This window comes from Petromyzon marinus, chromosome 60 (assembly GCF_048934315.1).
Source record: "Petromyzon marinus isolate PM22_M1 ecotype Great Lakes invasive population chromosome 60, UKy_Petmar_22M1.pri1.0, whole genome shotgun sequence".
Lineage (NCBI taxonomy): Eukaryota > Metazoa > Chordata > Hyperoartia > Petromyzontiformes > Petromyzontidae > Petromyzon > Petromyzon marinus.
In genome coordinates, this window is record NC_133726.1 from 8,071,985 (window position 1) to 8,093,693 (window position 21,709).

A 21,709-nucleotide genomic window follows, 5' to 3' on the forward strand; every position below is an offset into this window, starting at 1 on the left:
TGCCGCCTGAGCGATCCTCTCCTGTGTGGGCCCTGGTGCAGTTGCACTTCCTGCAGAATCGATGGCTACACCACTGACCCCCTTCGCCCCCTTTGTGGGCCAAATTTGGGATTTGTTTTTTATTTTTGTGGGAGATCTGAAACCGCTGAAAGTAGTGTTCTTAAAATGAACCTTATGGCGGTACCCCGGGGTACCATAGCACCCCGGCTCTCGCATAATGTCCGTGAAGCAGTCACTTTTAGCATGTTGATGGTCGGCGATGCGGCAATCGACTCATCTCGACGAGCTGACACGATGCACTATTCAAAGTAAAAAATTTCGATAAGGATTTTTTATGCTGATGTTTAGCGTTTCGACATTGCGGAGAAGCATTGATTTCGGATTGATTGGTACCCCAGTCGCGGAGTGAAGTGCACCCTGGAAAAAAATAGTGTCCCAGAAATAAAATATTCAATTGCCTCGGCTATTTATTATTATTTGGTAATTCTTTAAAACACAAAGTGAAAAGTGAACAACAAGTGAAAATGCCAGACTCGGCAATAATGACTATGGGTCTGGGTTGGGGTGGATACAAATTGTTAGAAGAGAGGACAATCTACTCATCCTGACCATAACTGGATGACCAATCCGGAGTATAAGGGATGGGGTATACGTTCTTTATGGACGATCGAATAGGACTTTAAATCATCTCTGGCAGACCACACATTAACATAAACCTTAGCATTTTATAATAATGACTGAAAAATTAATGTGCGTGTCGATAGAGCAAAATGAGGCCCTTACATTGAGGAAAGTAACTGGGCACTCTAAATATACGAAACATATCTGTAAAAAGAAAATATTTCATTCTCATGCGCCGATTAGTGCAGCAAAGATGCTGTCAGTAATGGATACATATTGTTTGGGTCTTCCGACTGTGGGCCGTATGAAATTGAGTCGTAAGCAACATTCGGCCCGCCAGTCAGTGAGGTCCCCTGCTCCTACCCTAGCACTAACCTTATGTCTGTCAATTTTTTGTAAATAAATTCACTTTAGTTGCTCACGGGGCGCTTTTCAGGTGGCAGATTAACGGTAGTAGATGAGGATGGCGGATTCCAGCAGCTTCTTTGATGCGCTCCATTCCACACCTGTCCCATAGCCGTTCCAGTCGAAGGCACCAAAGTCACCGCATTCCTTCGGGGATTCCTGAGGCACGTAACCGCCTCCGCCTACACAGAACTGTACACATAGATATTGGCATTTCCTTGAGTGGGCATGTGCTCGGGCATCACATGAGCGAGAGAGGAGAAAGGCTGATGTGGTTCAGGATGTGGAGCTGACTGGACTTGCCGATGACTGGTACCGGCGGAATCAAGACCGGCCCCTGTGTGTGGAGGAGGCCCATGAGGGACGCTACTGGGCAGTTGGAAACAAGTCGCTTTCCAACAACAATGAAAGCAAAATAGAGGTTTTTGGGTTAGATCGCATATATATAAATGTGTCGTTAAGACCCGCCACCACCCAACACAGCCGATTAGTAAGATTCGTCACGTAAACAGAACGTGCCAATTCGTTACTCGTACAGCACACCGGTGTGTTGGAGAGCCAAGCTACAACATTTACAAATTGAGTACGACGTTTCGCCAGTAATTTCAACTAGCTTCATCAGGCGACAGCCAGATTTGTGGAGATGTCCACCTGTTTCGTTCCTTATACAGAGGCGTAGATGTGGTGACCACGCAGTTGCGCTCTTGCACAATGTGTGGGGGGAGGGGGGTATACTGAGGCAACGTACATTATGCATGTGTTCTAGATTTGAAGCTTTCGTGACTGCAAGGATCCATACGCTTTGGTTCTATTCGGTAAAGTCACGTAGGTAAAAAAACAAAAAAAACAAAAAATCACGACGTTTCGGCCACAACACAAGCGGCCTTCATCAGGTGAAGGGACCAGCCTGTCTCGAAGACTGCGCTGGAGTGAAACAGAGCCAAGCTCAGACTGCGACCTTTAAGCTGTGTGAGAGGGATTAAGGTGCCTCGACAAAGAGATTAGCATTTGATTGGCGGACTTAGCATGATGAAAGGTGTAGCACGCGGCAGTGCACCTTTAAGCTGTGTGAGAGGGATTAAGGTGCCTTGACAAAGGAATTAGCGTAAAAATTAGCATTTGATTGGCGGACTAATCATGATGAAAGGTGTAGCACAGTGATCGGCACGGGCAGTGCACCAGCCTGTGCTGCGAAAGTTTGGGGTACCACTACTTGAAAAAATATACTGTACCAATGATAATTAGTTTAATGTTTAGTTCGATTTAGAACATCTTTCCAATGGTTGCTTAATTTGAAACCATCTTCTCGGTTGAAATTGTGTCTGTGTTTGTAGATCTGAATTGCCTCGTGAACAAATCTCTGAAAAAACCTGTGGGTTTGCAAAGAACCTTGGTATCGGAGAAAATTATATCGTGATCACCCACAGCGTTGTAACAGTGATCAGCCACGGCAGAAGAATTCGTTCTGCCGTGTTTCAAATCTGATTTGTGCTCGCAAATTCGGTCAAAGACATGTCGCTTCGTCTCCCCAAAATAGCAATCACCGCAGGTACAACTCAATCAAATGCTATTTTTTACGCTAATTCCTTTGTCAAGGCACCTTAATCCCTCTCACACAGCTTAAAGGTGCACTGCCGCGTTCTACACCTTTCATCATGCTAAGTCCGCCAATCAAATGCTAATCTCTTTGTCGAGGCACCTTAATCCCTCTCACACAGCTTAAAGGTCGCAGTCTGAGCTTGGCTCTGTTTCACTCCAGCGCAGTCTTCGAGACAGGCTGGTCCCTTCACCTGATGAAGGCCGCTTGTGTTGTGGCCGAAACGTCGTGATTTTTTTTTTTACCTACGTGACTTTACCGAATAGAACCAACGAGTATGGATCCTTACAGTCACGAAGGCTTCAAATCTAGAATTGATAGCCTCTACGGGGAGGGTTTTCACCTATCTGTTAGAGCTTTTAACAGACAACGGGACAAGAAGTCACAGCTCATCGAGATGCTGACCTTCCTCAAAAGATGCCGCGACCACAAGGTAATGCCCATCGCCTTAACACTCACTTCTGCTGCTGTGTCCTCACCGAACTCTAAACAGATTCTGTTTAAGGCCAGCCTCGCTTTAATCTCAGAGAGGATAAGACTACTCCGTTTTGAACTCAATACTTTAGACAGGGCTCTCCTACAAGCTCATTTAACGTTAACACAAAAAATGTCTCCTTCTGATTGGAACCACGTAGACAACATGACTGCTTCATCTGCCGATTCACTTTCAATCAAATGCAAAGCTAACCTAATTGCTAAATTCAACCACCTATCAAAGAAAAACCCGGTTCCACAGATCACAAAACTAGACGCTAACAAAATTGTTATCAATCAGAGTAGCACCCCGATTTCGGACAATCTTAAAACAGTATTGGCTAAAGGACTAAATTTCGCTGTCACCCCAAAACATATACCGATAGATGATATCATTTCTCAGGTCGATGTAGCCCTCAAAGATATAGGACACATCCAAGCAGAGGTCGCGAGAGCTGAAATAGCTACTATTCTTAAGAATGCTAAGAAACCCGTTAGCAACATCAGCAAAGATGAACGCTCTGAACTCACGAAATTAAAAGAGAGACATGATATAGTCATCCTCTCAGCCGACAAGGGCAATGCCACTATAATTATGGATAAAAACTCATACAACAATAAAATTCAGGACCTTCTCAATTATGGTAGTTACTCAAAAATTAAAAATGACTCTACTAGTAGCCTAACTATGAAAACCAACAAGATCATCACAAGTTCGACCTCCCTAATTGAACCAACTAAACGTCCCTCCCTAAAACCTTCTGCTGCAAGACCCCCTAGATTCTATGGTCTTCCAAAGATTCATAAAGAAGTCACTCCACTACGACCCATCGTATCCACGATCAACTCCCCTACCTATAAGCTAGCACGTTTTCTGTCGGATACCTTGCTACCTTTCACTGGCAAGACCTCCTCAGCAGTACTTAACTCAGCCCAATTGGTTTCTATGGTCAAAGACGTTGTACTGTCCCCTGACGATATCCTTGTCAGCTTCGATGTGGTCTCCTTGTTCACCAAGGTCCCGGTACCTGATACCATTGATATAATTGAAGATTTGGTACAACATGGACTAAACCCCGAGGTACCTACGCTGGTCAGGCACTGTCTCACCAACACTTACTTCACTTGGAATGGTTCCTTCTACAAGCAAAATGAGGGTACTCCCATGGGTCCCCCCTTGTCACCAGTGATAGCCAATGTTTTCATGGAGAAATTTGAATCGGACACCATCCAGACTTCCATCCTCAGACCTTCCATGTGGAAGAGATATGTGGATGACACTTTCGTCATTTGGCCACATGGCCTCCCAGCTCTGAACCTTTTCCTACACCACATCAATTCCAGACATCCCGCCATCAAATTCACCATGGAAGTGGAGAAAAATGGCAAGCTACCATTCTTTGATGTTCTGTTTGAGAGGAGACCTGAAGGCTCATTGGGGCATTCTGTCTACAGGAAACCCACCCACACAGATTCCTACTTGAAGCCTGATTCCCACCACCACCCAGCCCAACAGAATTCTCTCATCAAAACTTTATACCATAGGGCTCATTGCATTTCGGACCAACACCACCTGACCAGTGAATTAAAACATGTACACCTGGCCCTCAAAAGGAATGGATACTCTGACCGTACCATCCGCCAAGCTGTTTCTCCCTCCATACAGAAACAACCACTTGATACTCCGGTCAAAACCATCACACTACCATATATAGCAGGCGTTATGAAAAATATCTCCAAAATTCTAAACAAACACAAGATCCAGGTCCGGTTCAATACAGTACATAAAATTCGTGATCTGATCCCATCCGTGAAGGATGTCATTCCTGACTTACAGTACCCCGGGGTTTACAAATTGAGTTGTACCTGCGGTGATTGCTATATCGGGGAAACGAAGCGACATGTCTCTGACCGAATTCGCGAGCACAAATCAGATTTGAAACACGGCAGAACGAATTCTTCTGCCGTGGCTGATCACTGTTACAACGCTGTGGGTGATCACGATATACTTTTCTCCGATACCAAGGTTCTTTGCAAACCCACAGGTTTTTATCAGAGATTTGTTCACGAGGCAATTCGGATCTACAAACACAGACACAATTTAAACCGAAAAGATGGTTTCAAATTAAGCAACCATTGGAAAGATGTTCTAAATCGAACTAAACATCAAACTCATTTTCATTGGTACAGTATATTTTTTCAAGTAGTGGTACCCCAAACTTTCGCAGCACAGGCTGGTGCACTGCCGGTGCCGATCACTGTGCTACACCTTTCATCATGATAAGTCCACCAATCAAATGCTAATTTTTACGCTAATTCCTTTGTCAAGGCACCTTAATCCCTCTCACACGGCTTAAAGGTGCACTGCCGCGAGCTACACCTTTCATCATGCTAAGTCTGCCAATCAAATGCTATTTTTTATATGCTAATTCCTTTGTCGAGGCACCTTAATCCCTCTCACACAGCTTAAAGGTCGCAGTCTGAGCTTGGCTCTGTTTCACTCCAGCGCAGTCTTCGAGACAGGCTGGTCCCTTCACCTGATGAAGGCCGCTTGTGTTGTGGCCGAAACGTCGTGAATTTTTTTTTTACCTACGTGACTTTACCGAATAGAACCAAAGAGTATTATGCGTGTGCATTATGCGAGCCCTTTGAACTTGTCCTTCCTATCTATTGTGTTTACTAAAATAGCCCTACCAACGGTAATCACTATTGAAGTACGTTGCCCTTCGTAGGCATGCATTTAAATAATTTATTATTTGATGATTCGCTTCCACGCAGCACTAAGACGGTAGCTATCCAAACGGTTAAATTTATTTTGATTTGAAGGCGTGATGCGAAAGAGAAACGAGCAAAGCATCGGTGGGGAGCACAGGTGGTAAATATTATCAGCCGTCTATCTCGGTCAATTACCCATAATACCTGTGTCTGACTCCTCGCCAGGAAACCTTCAATGCTTAAAAGTGCATTATATTCTGGCACAAGCGCGACGATGACGTCACATCACGTCCCATGCAGACTCGATTCCTTGCAAAAGGTATATATTTGCTGTTTCAACATCTTGAAACGTAATAAAGTATTAAAGCTTTCGTGACTGCATAAAATTACTCATTGTTTTTTTTCGGTAAAGTCACGTATGTAGAAATACAATAAAATTATATTAAAACAAAAACAATCACGACGTTTCGATCACAACGCAAGCAATCTTCATCAGGTGTCAAGAACAAATCACGGAGGTAAATACAACGGTTGAACACGAAATTTAACACTCTTCTGAAATTCGTGGTCCGCCAGGAAGTGTCTAACTGTGTTGTTGGCCTGACTGGAAGTGCTTCACAAAATGTTTTTTCAGGTTTGTTGAATTCTTGTCTCTCATCTTTTTGTTGTATTTACCTCCGTGATTTGTTCTTGACACCTGATGAAGATCGCTTGCGTTGTGATCGAAACGTCGTGATTGTTTTTTTGTTTTTTGTTTTATATAATTTTACTGTATTTCTACAGACGTGACTTTACCGAAAAAAACAATGAGTAATCTTGAAACGTGTTTTATTTGCCAGAAAGAGTTAAAGCTATTATTATTTTTGTTATACTTTGTTACTAGCAAAAGGTCCCATGATATAGTGTATACTGTATTTGTATGCACTGGTCTGTGCTGCCATCAGTGTAGCAGCGTGCTCGACAGCAAGTATTTGAAGTACTCACATGTTCAGTGTCACAGTTGGAGACGACCTTCAACCCAGAGCAGATGGCAAATGGGGCTCTCTCGTTGTTAAACACTCTGAATTGTACAAACCCTGATGTCGTTCCGCCTGTGGAAATTTGTCTCATTTATTGCATGCATTTATAACGGTCAACTTCATTTCTCATTAACAATGAAGCTTCTGCATTTCTGGAATGCTTAAATGGTCCACACGGCACCGCTCACTTTTCCACAGCTTTAGGATAATGATTGTTACAAAAAACCTCGCTTTTTTCAAGAGTGGGGTGACTGCAGCCATCGTTAAAAAAAGTGTTGGGCACCGTGCCAGTCTCAAGAGAATTGTTGAAGAGGCCAACAACGAAGGGCCCTCAATGCAGAAAAGGTTATCCTACAATCGTCCACAAGGGGTGGGGGGATCAAATTGGGCAACAGGTAGATCGGGGAATCACAGCGATCAGAGAGGTCAGTTGCAAAGTTGCAATTCGCGGGGAACTTCACCAACAAAGTGCCTTCAATCCAGGAGGTTGGGCAGATGAAATGGATTGAGAATTGGTTGGTATAGGCGGAGTTTGACTTCTATATTTGTGGGTAGGAGGGGGGGAACAGGGGTTTGCTTTGTCCCTCGCATTAGGAATCACGGGTGCATAAAATACCTTTATTTTTTTATCGTAATTGTAAACTACTCAAAATAAATTAATAAAGGTGTTCAGTTTAGGAGCTTGTGTACAAGATATTTGGAACGGATAGTGAATTCATAAAATATTTTTAAGTTAGATCGCGTAAGTATAACTTTGTCGTAACCCTCCACCACCAGACACAGCCAGTAAGGTTTGTCACGTAAACAACGCGTCATTTAGTTACTACTACAGACCACCGGTGTGTTGGAGGGTAAATCCACAATATTTACAATTTGAGTAGAACAACGTTTCGCTGATAGTTACATTCAGCATCATCGGTCGATTTGCTAGAATAGTGAAGCAATCCACCTGCTTCCGGTCTTAAATAGTGCAGCAGGACGACGTCATCACTGAACCCATCAGGTGCAGAGATCAGAGAGGGAGGAGGGGGTATTGTAATTATATAATAGATTAGTCATCTGAATGTAGATTTCCATCATCACCCGCTAATAAATCCTCTCTCATCAAGACACTCATACATCGGGCCAAAACAGTGTCAGATGGTGAAAGTCTGAGAAGAGAGATTAATCATGTTAAAGAAGCGCTACAATTAAATGGCTACAATTATGCTCAAATTAACAGAGCATTGAATGCCAAACCAAGATCGAACAGCAATACTGCTGAAAGCGATCAAAATTAAATTACCATATTGCAGGAGTAACCGACAAATTAGCTGGAGTTTTGGAAAAACTAAAAATCTGAGTAATATTTGGCATGGTACACAACATTCTAAAACTATTATATTGTACTAGAGATGAATTGCCTATTTCTTGGGTCTTTCGGTACAGTCACGTAGACATGTTCAAAGAAAATAACAAAAATAACAAAAAACTATGACGTTTCGATCGCAACACAAAAATCGTCATCAGGACAAAAAAGATTTTTTTTCATATAAAAAATTATCAGGAGAAAAAACACTTTTTTCTCGTGATGACGATTGTTTGTGTTGCGATCGAAACGTCGTAGTTTTTGTTATTTTCTTTGAACCTATCTACATCACTTTACCGAAAGACCCAAGAATATTAATTCCTGCAGTCACGAAAGTTTTAAGTCAAGATGAATTGCCTACGTTATCAACAATCCGCAAAGCTGTCTCCTCAGCCATGCAGAGACAACTTTCTGAGGATACAACCAAAACCATCACTTTACCGTACATAGCACGGGTTCATAATAAAGGTTTTGGGTTAGATCGCGTTATTTATAAATGTGTCGTAACCCTCACCACCCGACATGGCCAATCAGCAAAAAAGTGTCACGTTGACAAAAGACAAATAGTTCACTACTTTAGCTCACCGGTGCGTTGAAGAGTGAATCCACAACATTTACAGTTTTAGTAGTACGACGTTTCACTAGTAATTACATCCAGCATCATCGGGCAATTCGCCAGAATGGTAAAGCTCTTACTTGCTCACGGTCTTAAATAGAGCAGCAGGGTGACGTCATCATTTAACTCGTTCAGGTGCAGTGATTTGAGGCGGGGGGGGGGGATATTACAATTATATAATCGATTGGAAATCAGTCAATGGTTATTATTAGTAATGAGTTGTAGATTAGTAATTAGTTGTAATGTGTGTTATTGTGATTATATGCTACGTTAGTAATCCGTTAATTCGTATGTTTCCCGTATAAGGAATTGTAATATGCATTCTCTTTGGTTTTATTTGGTAAAGTCACGTAGATAAAATAAAACAAAATAAAAGAAAATAATTAAATCACGACGTTTTGGAGGCAACACAAGCTTCCGTCTTCAGGTGGAAAAGTCAACGCAGAATGTCTGTGTTAGGAGCACAGTTCAGAGACGACCTTGGATTATATACAGGTTAAGGGAGGGGGAGGAGTCAGTAAGGGGGCGTGGGTGGGTGGGAGGGCTGGGCTAAGCAGCTTTTTGATAGAATGCTGCGGGTAACACCCACTTCTCAAAGCTCACATCAAAGGGCTCCCCGATGTGGGCTCACAACATTATTTAATAATACGCTTCCAAGCCGCACTAAGCCTGTAGCTGTCAGAGCGATTAAAGTTATTTCTATTTCTCTCGATTTCAATGGATTCTCTAATTAGTCTTTGCCAGTAATGATTAGTTTTACACAACACTTCAACGTTATTAAAATCAATTGAGTGTCCTTGTTGACAAGCATGTTCTGCCACTGCCGACAGTTGTGGTTGAGATAATTTAATATTTCTTTGGTGTTTTTTTTTATCTTATGCTGATGTTACGCCCCGTCTGTCCCGGGGGTTACCAAAAAGATTTCCAAAATCTTAAACAAACACAAGATCCAGGTTCGTTTCAAAATGGTACACAAAATCCGTGATTTAATCCCATCTGTAAAGGATGTGATTCCTGGTGTCTACAAACTGAGTTGTGGTTGTAGCAGCAGTAACATTGGGGAAACGAAACGACTTGTCTTGGACCGTGTTCGTGAACACAAGGCAGATCTGAAACACGGTAGGACCAATACCTCTGCCATTGCCGATCATTGTTTAAACGTTGTGGGCTCGCATGAAATTTATTTTTCCAAGACGGAGGTACTCTGCAAACCTATCGGCTACCTGCAGAGATTTGTTCATGAAGCCATCCAGATATATAAACACAGACACAAATTCAACCAAGAGGATGGGTACACACTGAGCAATCATTCGAAGGACGCTATTAACCAGGTAAAATCTTAACTGACTGTGATGTTTCCATCCTACCTGCCTATGTCAGCTGATATTTCCGACTCTCTGTTTCTCTCTCTCTCTATGCCTCTCTCTTAAATCTCTCATGCATTGCACTCTCACACCTTTGGATTGCACTCTCATGCTCACATGTCTTTAGGATTGCACTCTCATGCTCACATGTCTTTTGGATTGCACTCTCATGCTCACATGTCTTTTGGATTGCATTCTCATGCTCACATGTCTTTTGGATTGCACTCTCATGCTCACATGTCCTTTGGATCACACTCTCATGCTCACATGTCTTTTGGATTGCACTCTCATGCTCACATGCCCTTTGGATTGCACCCGTTGGGTTGCACTCCCTCGTCGAGAAGGCCGCTCTCCTCCGATCTTACAGTTACATGCTAATTTCTCACATTCACATCACTAGCCCTGGCCACTTTATAACCCTTGGGCTACACCCATTTCAAACCTTTTAAAAGTCTGCCTCAGCAGCAGAACATGCTTTCTCACCTGATGACAGACGCTTGTGTTGCGCCCAAAACATCTTGATTTAGTTTATTTTATACCTACGTGACTTTACCGAAAGATCCAAGAATATGAATCCCTGCAGTCACAAAAGCTTTAAATCAAAATATATTAACGTAGTTTATTTTAGTTTTTTTATCGGTTCACTGTATGGTAGTCAATATATAGTCAGTGTATACCAAGTTACTTAATTTTAATAGCTCAGCTTATTGGAGAGTATATTGAGTACATTGATTATATTGATATAGTCTATACATAGTTTTTTCACATCGGTTTATTGTATGGTAGTAGAGGTAGTTGCAGTTCTTTAGCGTCAATATACTAAATGCCTCTGTTGATATGTAAACTCCTTTGTCAAGGCGCTCTGCTCCTCTCATCCAGCTTAAAATACGCTGCCAAGCTTAGCAGTGTTCATTAGGATGCTGTTTTTCCGACAGCTCTGTTCTTCACCTGAGGACGGCTGCTTGTGTTGTAGCCGAAACGTCGTGATAATTTTATTTTATTATGTTTTATTATTATTTTATTATTTACCTTCTACGTGACTTTACTGAAAGAACCAAGAATATGAATAAGATAATATGGCCTACCAAAAATCATAAAGAAGGTACACCCCTTCTTCCCATCGTCTCCAACATTGGCTCACCCACCTACAAACTGGCCCGATATCTGCCTAAGACCTTGCAGCCATTCACTGGTAAAACCACCTCTTCGGTACTGAACTCGGCTCACCTAGTGTCATCAATTAAAGACATCTCACTGTCCCCAGGTGATTTGCTCGTGAGTTTCGATGTAGTTTCTTTGCTCACCAAAGTTCCTGTGCCCGATACTATTGCAATCATTGAAGATTTGGTCCAACAAAAATTGAATTCTGATGTACCGGTGCTGGTGAGATGCTGCCTCACCAATGCATACTTCACCTGGAATAGAAAATTCTATAAACAAACTGAAGGTACCCCAATTGGTTCTCCCTTATCTCCAGTTGTAGCCAATATTTTCATGGAAAATTTTGAGATGGACGCCATCCAGACATCCACTCTACGCCCGTCCTTGTGGTAGAGGTACGTGGATGACACGATTGTCATCTGGCCACATGGCTGACCGGCTCTGAACCAATTCCTCAACCACATCAATTCCATACACTCAACCATCAAATTCACCATGGAGGTATAAAAGGATGACATGCTACCTTTATCGAATGTCCTAATCAAAAAGAGACCAGATGGCTCAATGAGCCATTCTGTCTGCAGGAAAGTAACCCATACTGACGCCTACCTAAAACCTGTTTCCCACCGCCATCCATCCCAGAATAATTCCCTCATCAAACGCTACACCATAGAGCTCAATGTATCTCCGACCATGAACACCTATCCAGTGAACTCAAACACGTACACCAAGCTCTCAAGGCGAATGGATATCCTGACTACACAATCTGCAAAGCCATCACCCCAACTGTTATGAAGGAGCCATCTGAGGATCCAATCAAAACCATCACCTGGCCATACATAGCAGGGGTAACCAAAATATTTCCCAAATCATGAATAAACACAAGATCCAGGTCCGATTTAACACAGTACATAGAATTCGTGATCTGATCCCATCTGGGAAGGACATGATTCCTGGCATGCAATATCCCCGAGTCTACAAACTAAGCTGTATTTGCGGCAGCCTTTACATTGGGGAGACTAAGCGACATATCTCGGACCGTGTTCGTGAGCATAATGAAGATTTGAAAGACGGTAGGACCAATTCTTCTGCCGTGGCTGATCATTATTTTAATACGGCTGGCTCACACGAAATTTATTTTTCTAAGACAATAGTACTTTGCAAACGTTCTTGAAACCATCCATATATACAGACACAATTTCAACCGAGAGGATTTTTATAAACTCAAAAATAATTGGAAATATGTCATCAACCACTTTGCGTCATGACTTGATTTTTGTTTTCTTGTCAACCTCCGCCGTCAGCAGGGTGGGTGTGTGGAGCGAGGTGCAATGATTGCCTTGCGGCCCTTTGATTGGTGTAGACCCACTGCCGGTATCGTTGTTTTCTCCAACATTAACATTAGCTGCCCCACCCATGCTGCTGACACACTTGGGCTACGCCCATCTCTCAGCCTTTATAAACAGTTTGCCTTTAGAGGCTAACCCCCCTTTTCCTGATGACAACCGCTTGTGTTGCGATCGAAACGTCTTGGTTTTTGTTTTAATTTTTTTATTTTATTTTTATTACTGAAAGAACCAACAATAAGTCTACATTAAAGACTGCCAGTACGCTCACTCTGGTTAATAACCAGGCTACAGTCTACATTATAGACTGCCAGTGCACTCACCGACGTTAAGAACCAGGCTACAGTCTACATTAGTTGTTCTTATTATTTTTATTTCAAATTTATTATTTATTTTTATTCAGTTTCTTTTTTATTATTATTTTTCAATCTACGTGACTTTACCGAAAGAACCAAAGAATATGAATTCCTGCAGACACGAAAGTTTTAAGTCAAAATCTGTCAATCAGACCGCATTGCAGATAAAGTACCAGTATAAGCAATACTTACTCAAACAGTTAGGGCAGCTGAGAGAATTGACGACTGCGTCACTTCCATAGTCATAAACAATGGGGTAGGCAGGCCCATTATTGGTGGGACAGCTTCCGGAATTGTACATTAATGGGAAGAAATTCTGCAAACAAAAGGAGAACCATCAATAAATATTTACCTGAAAACAACAGAACAATGTTACGCCACTTAAAATGTGTTTATTCATGTGTACGCTCCCATTAAGATCACCCATATCATGTATGCGTTTTCCTTTTCGTCAAATCACTGCTAGATTAAGGTCTACCAACACCTTTGTGGGTCATCGGGGTACGTGGCCATACATCAGCACATTGGACAAGTGCAGATTGGTGGAGGTAGGGAGCATACATGTGGAGGCATAGACATACATAGGGACATATATCGCTCCACTGTCCATTGCTATCCACTGTAAAGGCCTGACGGCGCGATAACAACCTGTACCTCCTGGTCAATGGGCATTAATTTCCAACAGAGTTATCTGGGGCTGAGCTCCAGAAATATATCCATTAAATTAAACCTTGCAGGTCAATTATTAAATCACTATGCAAGATCTATCCTGATTAGCTTCTGAGATCTGAAAAGTTTAGGGCCTTCAAGGTGGTTTGGCCAAAAGGCATATAACACACCCGTACAATTTTGATATAAGGTTATCAACCTCATGAGTCACAAGTCAGACAAAGGACTCTACCTTGAAAAAGGAATAAAAGCTTCCTCCAAAGGCAGCCAGAAACTTCGACTCCGTGTGGTAGCGAAAGAGCGATGATGTCTTCCACGCAGGTAAAGGAGTCCCGTTAGGAACATGCCACACTGCTATGTCATTTGCCTCCAGATCGTAATATCCCGGGTTCTGAATAAATAAAACACACAAGCAACACAACTACAATAAACAACTTAACAAAGCGGGCATGCGTATTTACGAATGAACATTTTCTTCGCCTGTTTCAGCACCTTCACTTAAAATAATCAAGCAATATCATATATATATATATATTTGTCTATGTTGGCAGACCTTCAAAGCAATTGTTTTATCTTTTGTATGATTTCCTCCTACATATCATTTGGGAGATCCACAGCGTGATGGATGGACACAAATTTTATGTACGTATAAGCTACCTGCTTCTACATTTGTCTCTGGTTCCTTCCTAAAAGTGGTTGGGTTCAAAGTTTATCTTCTACAAAGTAATTGCAGCGCCACATCTATTACCATCCTTAAGGGAAAGAACACTGATCCGACCTCTAACCCCCAAGAACGGGTTTGCAGGTTTGAGCATTTCTGTCAGGTCTTGGAGGGAAACCCCTTCAACTCAAATAAGATCATGGGACAAGGTGGGGTTGACACTGCTAGGGCCACAGTGCCTCAACTATTGGAGGAAGTAGCTGCTCCCCATGAGTCGTTGGGTGTCGTGCCATCTATTAAGGAAGTGCAAAGGATGATCTGGAGCTTGAGACCAGGTAAAGCACCAGGTAGAGATTGCTTCTCAAGCGAATTGCTGAGGGAGGACGGTGATTGTGTGCAGACATACCCTATGTTACATCATTACAACCATCTGGTCCACATGACAGGTTTCGCAGGATTGTAAGGATTCCATGGTGGTGCTCATTTTTAAAAGGGGGACCACACTGATTGCAACTACCAGGGCATCTTCCTCCTCAGTGTGCCGGAAAAGATCCTGGCAAGTATTGTCAAACACCGCCTTGCCAGACATGCTGAGGAGAGGCTTCTCGATAGGAGCAGTCGTGCACAGACACCATTTTCTCCGTCCGTTTGCTCAGCAGAGGTGTATGGAATTTCAACACGACCTACATATCTGTTTTATTGACCTAGTCAAGACCTATGGCACCATCAATAGGCCGGGCTCTTCATGCTTTCTGAGTCCAAGACCCTCTGCTCACAATCATCACGGACCTTTATGATGGTGAGCAGGCCCCTGGTAAAGCTGTGTGACAATGAGTTGGAGCCAATTTCTGTTTCACTTTGGCGTGGGACAGGGATACTCTTTAGCCCCTACACTATTTAAGATCTTTTAACCACGTAGCTCAATAAAATTTCGATGGATGTACAACTTGAGTTTCCATCTGGGATAGATAACATGGGAGGTGGAGTCAAGGGATGGCTCCCTATTGGTCAACTGTGTTACATATGCAGATGATTTACTAAATTCTGCCCACTCTGAGAAGGATTTGAAAACAATCCCTCCTGCTGAACTAAGCGATGGGGCCTTATTATCAGCCCCACAAAAACAAAGCCACCTGCCTGGCAGCAAGGTCTTGGTCAAAATTAGTTAGGCGGCATTATATTTACATTGGTTGCATAACGTTTTATGGAAGCTACCTAGTTTGTCACTCAACACAAAATTTCAGTTCTTGACCGGTCATGCCCTCCCTTCTCTATGCTTGCGAAACATGAACCCCCCCCCTAATCTAACATCTATGCTGGTTAGAAACATTCAAAACTGGCCTGCAAATGATCCATCCTGGGTTTAACCAGGCTGGATTGTGTGAGTAGCTAACAAATCCTTGAAAGATCTGGACACAGTCCCTATCTGAGCTTCTCCGGTGGGCAAGGATGCGTTGGCTGTGTCAAGTAGCCCGCATGCTCATGCCGCTGCATTTGTACGAATCCAAATGGTCGAAGTGCCATTTGAGTAAACGATAAACCTTGTAGTCGTCATCAGTCGCCGACTCGGGCACACCAAATGTGTTGAGGTTGGCCCAGTTTTTATCCCCGTCTATGAATGGAACTGCAGAATTGCTGCCCTGCTGACTGGTCCAGCGGTCTCCTGTGGTACACTTGGCCGCGATGTTGTTCTTGTGGACGCTGGCGACCAGAGTCCAGCCTCCTCCGTTGGTGTTCATATCGCAGAACGCCTGGTAGGACTGCCCGCTCTTCGTTTGCAGCGAGTATAGCCCATCTTTGTGAGCAAAGGGAACAGATTCAACAAATGAGTTGTGTGGATGTGGACCAAACGTGGGTTTCTACGTGTGCTATCTTTCCATTGAAAGAACACGTGTGATACCCAAACCAATTATGTAGGTAAATATATATTTTGGTACAGTGTGCAGTGCTGTGAGGTTGAAAGAGGGGCCAACTGCAGTGGCATGGGTCAATTCGTTACTCGGAGATGGTGGCTGGGTCACGTGGCATGCATGTGTTTTGTTACTGGGTAAAAGGGGGTGCATCACGTGGTAGGAATCATGGGCATGGTTTGGTGGTACCAAAGCTATGAACAGACCCCACCGACATCCCCTAGCGTGCCCTGCCATCCACCAACATCCCAGATGAGGGATCGGGGATCCAAGGGAGGGCTGAGGAGGTAGGGGACGAGCGGCAGGAAGTGGGAGGACGTGTAAATGACAAATTATTACTATGAATGAACTTTTAGAACTAAAACTTTTTGTATTTTACCAGGAAAGGCCTACTGAGCTATACAAGCAGTCCTCCAATTACGAATGCCCGACTTATGAATACCCATACTTACTAACCAGTTTCCATTAAATATTTAAAAACATTGACTTAAAACGCAAACTCGCAATTGCAAACTAAGCCACGGCACTATTTTGTTCAGAGAAGCCTCGGCAAGATGCGAGCAGCCAAAGAGTCGCAAGGGGGCAGCCAAAGAGTCGCAAGGGGGTAGCTAAAGAGTCTCAAGGGGGGCAGCCAAAGTGTTGCAAGGGGGGCAGCCAAAGAGTCGCCAGGGGGGAAGCCAAAGAGTCGCAAGGGGGCAGCCAAAGAGTCTCAAGGGGGCAGCCAAAGAGCCTCAAGGGGGCAGCCAAAGAGTCGCAAAGGGGGAAGCCAAAGAGTCTCAAGGGGGCAGCCAAAGAGTCGCAAAGGGGGAAGCCAAAGAGTCTCAAGGGGGCAGCCAAAGAGCCTCAAGGGGGCAGCCAAAGAGTCGCAAGGGGGCAGCCAAAGAGTCGCAAAGGGGGCAGCCAAAGAGTCGCAAGGGGGCAGCCAAAGAGCCTCAAGGGGAAGCCAAAGAGTCGCAAGGGGTGCAGCCAAAGAGCCTCAAGGAGGCAGCCAAAGAGTCGCAGGTTGCCGACCCCTGGGCTAAAATGTCAGAGTCGGATCCCCGATATCGGTGTCAGCTGAATTAGGGGTAGATCTCATTTAAATTAGAAGACAGCGTTGTGTGAAGCATCTAGCCTCACCTCTCTCTGTTTTTGTCTTCTGTTTGATTTCAAGGCATGAGTGTGGCGGCTCCTCGGACCATTTTTTTGGTGGAATCCCACTGCAATCCTCTGCTGAGAAGCACACTGCTGTCCTCACAACAACGGCACCTGTAAGCACAAGGCATTAGCATCACCCAGATTAAAACCCCACAAGCAAAGCGCAGCATGATTCTTTTGGCGATCCCAACTCGGTGGTTTAACTCTCAGACTTCATTGTTGTTTCATATCTGATTATTTTAGGGGTTGAACAAATTGAACTTCATATTCTTAGTTTTTTCGGTAAAGTCACGTTGAAGAGAAACTAAGTTGCCTCTGTGGTAGTAGTTACATTGGAGAAACCAAACGCCATGTCTCGGACCGCATTCGTGAACATAAAGCAGACCTTAAACACGGTAGGACCAACACCTCGGCCGTAGCAGATCATTGTTCTAATTCAGTAGGCTCACATGCCATTGACTTTTCCAAGACGGAGGTTCTTTGTAAGCCATCTGGCTTCCATGAGAGATTCGTTCATGAGGCTATCCACATATACAAGCACAGAGACAATTTCAACCGAGAAGATGGATTCTATCTTAGCAATCATTGGAAAGATTTGATAAACCATTTCAGTTCTTAATTGATTGTTCACGCTTACAGTGGCTTTCAGACAGCATACATTATAAAAAATTTCGTCTCCCCCCTCCTCTTTAAAAAAAAATAGATGGACTAGTCCTGGGCAAACTGCCAAATCGCTGCGCGTGACGCCAACGTTTTTTATAAATAAATAAATGTGCCGTTTAAAAATAAATTTATGCAAACCAACACACCTGATGATGACCGTTTGAGTTATGGTCGAAACGTCGTGAGAATTTTTTTTTGTTTTATATATATTTTGTTATTTTGTTGTTTCTCTTCAACGTGACTTTACCGAAAAAACTAAGAATATGAATTACTGCAGTCACAAAAGCTTTAAATCAAAATTTAATCGCCTCTACGGGGAGGGTTTTCACATAACTTTAAGATCCTTCAACAAACTCCGGGATAAGAAAGCTCAGCTGATCGAGTCTCTCACCTTCCTGAAGAGATGCCGCGACTCTGGGGTAATACCAATCGCATTTACACTGACCTCTGCTGCTGTAACTTCTTCTAATGCGAAACGAATTCTTTTCAAAACTAGCTTAGCTCTTATCTCAGAAAAAATCAGACTTATACGCACAGAACTAGATCAGTTAGACAAGACACTCTACAAATCACACTTATCATTGACGGCAATAATGTCCACATCGGATTGGGAACATGTAGACAATATGACTGCCTCTTCAGCTGCTACTATGTCGACCAAATGTAAGGAAAACCTGATTTCCAAATTTAACCTCCTCTTCAACAAAAGACCGGACCCACACACCAAAAAGTTAGACGTTAATAAAGTCGTAATTAATCGCAGTAACAGTTCTATTTCCGATGGTCTGAAATCCGTTTTAGCTAAAGGTCTAAACTTTGCAGTCACACCTAAACACATACCAGTTAATGATATAATTGCCCAAGTAGACGTTGCTCTCAGGGGCCTGGGTCACATCGCTGCAGACGTAGCAAGATCTGAAATCGCTGCAACCCTCAAAAACGTTAAGATGCCAGCTAGCAACCTCAGCAAAGATGAGCGTTTTGAATTATATAAATTAAAAAAGAGGAATGATATTGTAGTCCTCTCAGCTGACAAAGGCAATGCTACTGTCATCATGGATAAAATAGAATACAACAACAAAATTAAAGAATTACTCGACGATGGTAGTTATACAAAAATAAAAAGAGATCCCACCAACAGCCTCGTCACACAAACCAACAAAATAATTTCTGATTCAACCGCATTAATTGATCAATCTAAACAGTTTTCGTTGAAACCTTCTGCTGCCAGGCCACCAAGATTATACGGCTTACCAAAAATACATAAAGTTGATACACCTCTTCGTCCCATAGTCTCTACTATCAGCTCCCCCACCTACAAACTAGCTCGTTTTTTGTCTGAAATCCTGCGTCCTTTCACGGGAAAGACCACCTCTGCGGTACAAAATTCTACTCACCTGGTATCGACAATCAAGGGTATTTCCCTGTCCCCAGACGACCTGCTTGTCAGTTTTGATGTAGTTTCCTTATTCACCAAGGTTCCTGTACCTGACACCATTGCAATCATTGAAGACTTGGTTTATCAAGGACTAAACACTGAGGTACCCCCCCTGGTGAGACACTGTTTAACCAATACATACTTCACTTGGAATGGAACTTTCTACAAACAAACTGAGGGCACCCCAATGGGCTCCCCCCTCTCTCCAGTTATAGCTAACATTTTCATGGAGAAATTTGAGACTGACGCCATCCAGACTGCCACTCTGCGCCCAACCTTATGGAAGAGGTACGTGGATGACACTTTTGTCATCTGGCCACATGGCCGGCCTGCTCTAGACCAATTCTTCGACCACATCAATTCCATACACCCAGCCATCAGATTTACTATGGACGTCGAAATAGATGGCAAGATACCTTTTTTGGATGTCCTAATTAAAAAGAGACTTGATGGTTCAATGAGCCACTCTGTCTACAGGAAAGCTACCCATACAGATGCTTATCTGAAACCGGATTCCCACCACCATCCATCACAGAAGAATTCTCTCATCAAGACTCTGTATCATAGAGCCCAATGCATATCCGACCAGGAACACATAAGCAGTGAACTCAAGCACGTACACCAAGCTCTTAGGGCTAATGGTTACTCCGACTATACAATCCGCAAAGCTATCACTCAAACCATGAAGAAGAACCCTCTTGAGGAGCCTTTCAAAACCATCACTTTACCCTACATTGCTGGGATCACAAAAAAGATCTCCAAAATCTTGAATAAACACAAGATCCAGGTCCGTTTCAACACATTACATAAAATCCGTGATCTGGTTCCGTCTGTAAAAGATGTGATTCCGGACATACAATACCCTGGTGTCTACAAACTAAGTTGCCTCTGTGGTAGTAGTTACATTGGAGAAACCAAACGCCATGTCTCGGACCGCATTCGTGAACATAAAGCAGACCTTAAACATGGTAGGACCAACACCTCGGCCGTAGCAGATCATTGTTCTAATTCAGTAGGCTCACATGCCATTGACTTTTCCAAGACGGAGGTTCTTTGTAAGCCATCTGGCTTCCATGAGAGATTCGTTCATGAGGCTATCCACATATACAAGCACAGAGACAATTTCAACCGAGAAGATGGATTCTATCTTAGCAATCATTGGAAAGATTTGATAAACCATTTCAGTTCTTAATTGATTGTTCACGCTTACAGTGGCTTTCAGACAGCATACATTATAAAAAAATTCGTCTCCCTCCTCCTCTTTAAAAAAAAAATAGATGGACTAGTCCTGGGCAAACTGCCAAATCGCTGCGCGTGACGCCAACGTTTTTTATAAATAAATAAATGTGCCGTTTAAAAATACATTTATGCAAACCAACACACCTGATGATGACCGTTTGAGTTATGGTCGAAACGTCGTGAGAATTTTTTTTATTATTTTATTTTTTATTTTATTGTTTTATATATATTTTGTTATTTTGTTGTTTCTCTTCAACGTGACTTTACCGAAAAAACTAAGAATATGAATTACTGCAGTCACGAAAGCTTTAAATCAAAATTTAAATTGAACTTCATTCAACTTTGTTGTCCTTTCCCCACACCTCTGATTCGCACGGTTGCATACGCACGTTTCAAAATAATTTTAACATTCATGTGCATGTTACTGTGTAACCGGGTAAAAAGAGTCTCAAGGGAGTCAAATTACGTACTTGCAAATTGTATCGATTATATAAATTAGTAAACTTTTATAAAAAGGAACTCACATAAAAGTGTCGTGGAAATGCTCAGAAACAGCGGCAATTTGAAGAGCCCCATGGATAAGCAGCGATACCACGCAACTCTCTCTAACTCTACAACGATCAGAAGCCTGTAAATACAAGAAAAACAAACCGCTGCAGGTAACAAAAGCCCCAACGCAACTTGTGAAGATTTACTGTGAGCACTAGAGTGAGAACAGAATCGGTTATTAGTTTAAGACACCAGCCTTGCAGACTACAGCAGGAGTGGTCAGCTCTGTGAGCGTTGGACAGACACTTATAGTTTAATGCCTGCTTACAGCAACCAATCAGGGAAGTGTATTGTGGCAGGAAATAGGGGATATGGAAATATTTTCAGGGTCAGCCAAGTTGAATATCCCATGCTAGTCATAACAATGTCCTCATCTACAAATAATAAATTAACATAAAAACACACAAAGCTGACATCTATA

The 21,709-nt window shown here is 42.8% G+C and overlaps 1 protein-coding gene across 1 annotated transcript; it reads right to left on the reverse strand.

Annotated features, from left to right (window-relative positions):
- Positions 1 to 446: 446 nt before the first annotated feature.
- LOC142905990 (intelectin-1b-like) lies at positions 447 to 21,612 on the reverse strand. Its single transcript, XM_076053329.1, has 7 exons — positions 21,264 to 21,612; positions 17,382 to 17,510; positions 15,894 to 16,147; positions 13,924 to 14,082; positions 13,215 to 13,338; positions 6,797 to 6,903; positions 447 to 1,218 (listed from the first exon to the last, which is right to left on the reverse strand). The coding sequence occupies exons 1-7, from the start codon at positions 21,313 to 21,315 to the stop codon at positions 1,066 to 1,068; spliced, it is 978 nt and encodes a 325-aa protein (XP_075909444.1). The 5' UTR covers positions 21,316 to 21,612; the 3' UTR covers positions 447 to 1,065.
- Positions 21,613 to 21,709: the final 97 nt, after the last annotated feature.

Coding starts and splice junctions, on each gene's coding strand:
- LOC142905990 (XM_076053329.1), bottom strand. CDS start 21,315: ATGGGGCTCTTCAAATTGCCGCTGTTTCTGAGCATTTCCACGACACTT. Junction 16,148..17,381: donor GAAGACAAAAACAGAGAGAG/GTGAGGCTAGAT, acceptor TTGCTCACAAAG/ATGGGCTATACTCGCTGCAA. Junction 13,339..13,923: donor GCTTTTATTCCTTTTTCAAG/GTAGAGTCCTTT, acceptor TTTTGTTTGCAG/AATTTCTTCCCATTAATGTA.